The following is a 1,220-nucleotide window of genomic DNA, read 5'->3' as shown; positions in this document are numbered from 1 at the left end:
GCCCCCGACGGCGCGGATGACGAGGGCGGGGACCCCGCGGGCGCGTCAGCCCGCGGCCGACGCAAGAGCGAGAAGGCGGAGCAGCCAGAGGTGGGGGGGGGGCGTACGGGTGACGTCACGCACACGTCACCACGTGCTGCGCGGCGTGGGCTGTGATCGCCATACGCGCCCCCAGCCTTGTGTGCTCTGGCCTGTTTTTGGCGCTTGCTTTGAAATTTGAAAAGTTGTTGCCCTGTGAGGGGTTGGCTGCCCTGGCTGGCAACTGCGTGGGCATCTTTCCATGGCAAGGGCCATGGGGAAGCTCACAGCCCAGCTGCATTTAAGCACAGCTCATTCGTACCCCAGCTGCACACATCCACACGCGCCCGCTTCACCCCCACGCAACCTCCAAGCAAACCATGCCCCTCTTTCCCGCCGTGCCCACCATGCCATCATCATGATGTCATCATGACGTCACGCAGGACCACGAGGAGGACGAGGAGCTGCGTGAGGGGAAGCTGCGCTTCAGGGGCGGCAGGGAGGAAGCCGCCACCTACGACGGCCCGGACGAGGTGCGCTGCCCACGCCGCCCACCCGCCACGCGCCGCCCCTGCATTCCCCACTTGCAACGCGCCCCAGCAACGCCATGGGGGGCGGGACCGCTTTCCCCTGGCGGCCTCCCACGGGGCGGCCTCCCATCTCACCGTGCGTCGGCCTGGGCGCCGCTCCTCTGGGCGGCGCCTGAGGGTGGCCAAGCTGGGCGCAGAAGTCCCAGCACAGCTTGCATCCCCTGCGTCGGATGGCGCCAGACGCACCTTATCCTTGCTGCCGCAGCCAGAAAGCCGCCGCGCTGAACTCCAAACCCGACCCCGCTCCCTCAATCCGCCGCGCGCCACGCCGCCCACCCCCCGCCGCGCCGCCGCGCCGCCGCGACCATTGCAGGAGGATGCGGAGGCGGCCGCCGCGGCGGAGCGCGAGCTGCGGCGGCGGCGCGGCGACCTGGACGACGCCCTCGGGCAGATCCCCGATACGGCCGCAGACGGGCAGCAGCAGCAGGGGCAGCAGGGGCAGCAGCAGCAGCAGCAGCAGCAGAAGCGGCGCAAGGGGGCGTCGGCGGCGGGGGGCTTTGGGTCGAGTGTGCATGAGGGTGCATACGTGTGTGAGGCGGAGCTGACCCTGGGGCTGCGTGCGCCCAAGCTGCTGATGCTGGAGCTCGCGGAGCGCGTGGCGGCGGCCTGCGT

At 70.6% G+C, this 1,220-nt stretch overlaps 1 protein-coding gene across 1 annotated transcript in view; it reads left to right on the top strand.

The window, feature by feature from the left end:
* Nucleotides 1–398: 398 nt before the first annotated feature.
* MNEG_4960 (DNA-directed RNA polymerase I subunit A1) overlaps nt 399–1,220 on the top strand; it is a gene marked incomplete at both ends in the record, with an annotated part of 2,900 nt that continues 2,078 nt past the window's right edge. Inside the window, 3 exons of the mRNA XM_014046567.1 lie at nt 399–416; nt 462–551; nt 922–1,203. Coding sequence (XP_013902021.1) covers nt 399–416; nt 462–551; nt 922–1,203 — 390 coding nt within the window. The remainder of the gene's footprint in view (nt 417–461; nt 552–921; nt 1,204–1,220) is intronic.

The sequence above is a fragment of the Monoraphidium neglectum genome (assembly GCF_000611645.1).
Source record: "Monoraphidium neglectum strain SAG 48.87 unplaced genomic scaffold scaffold00716, whole genome shotgun sequence".
In the NCBI taxonomy this organism is placed as follows: Eukaryota; Viridiplantae; Chlorophyta; class Chlorophyceae; order Sphaeropleales; family Selenastraceae; genus Monoraphidium; species Monoraphidium neglectum.
Note: the sequence above shows the minus strand (reverse complement) of the source record. Positions and strands in the feature narration are given on the sequence as shown.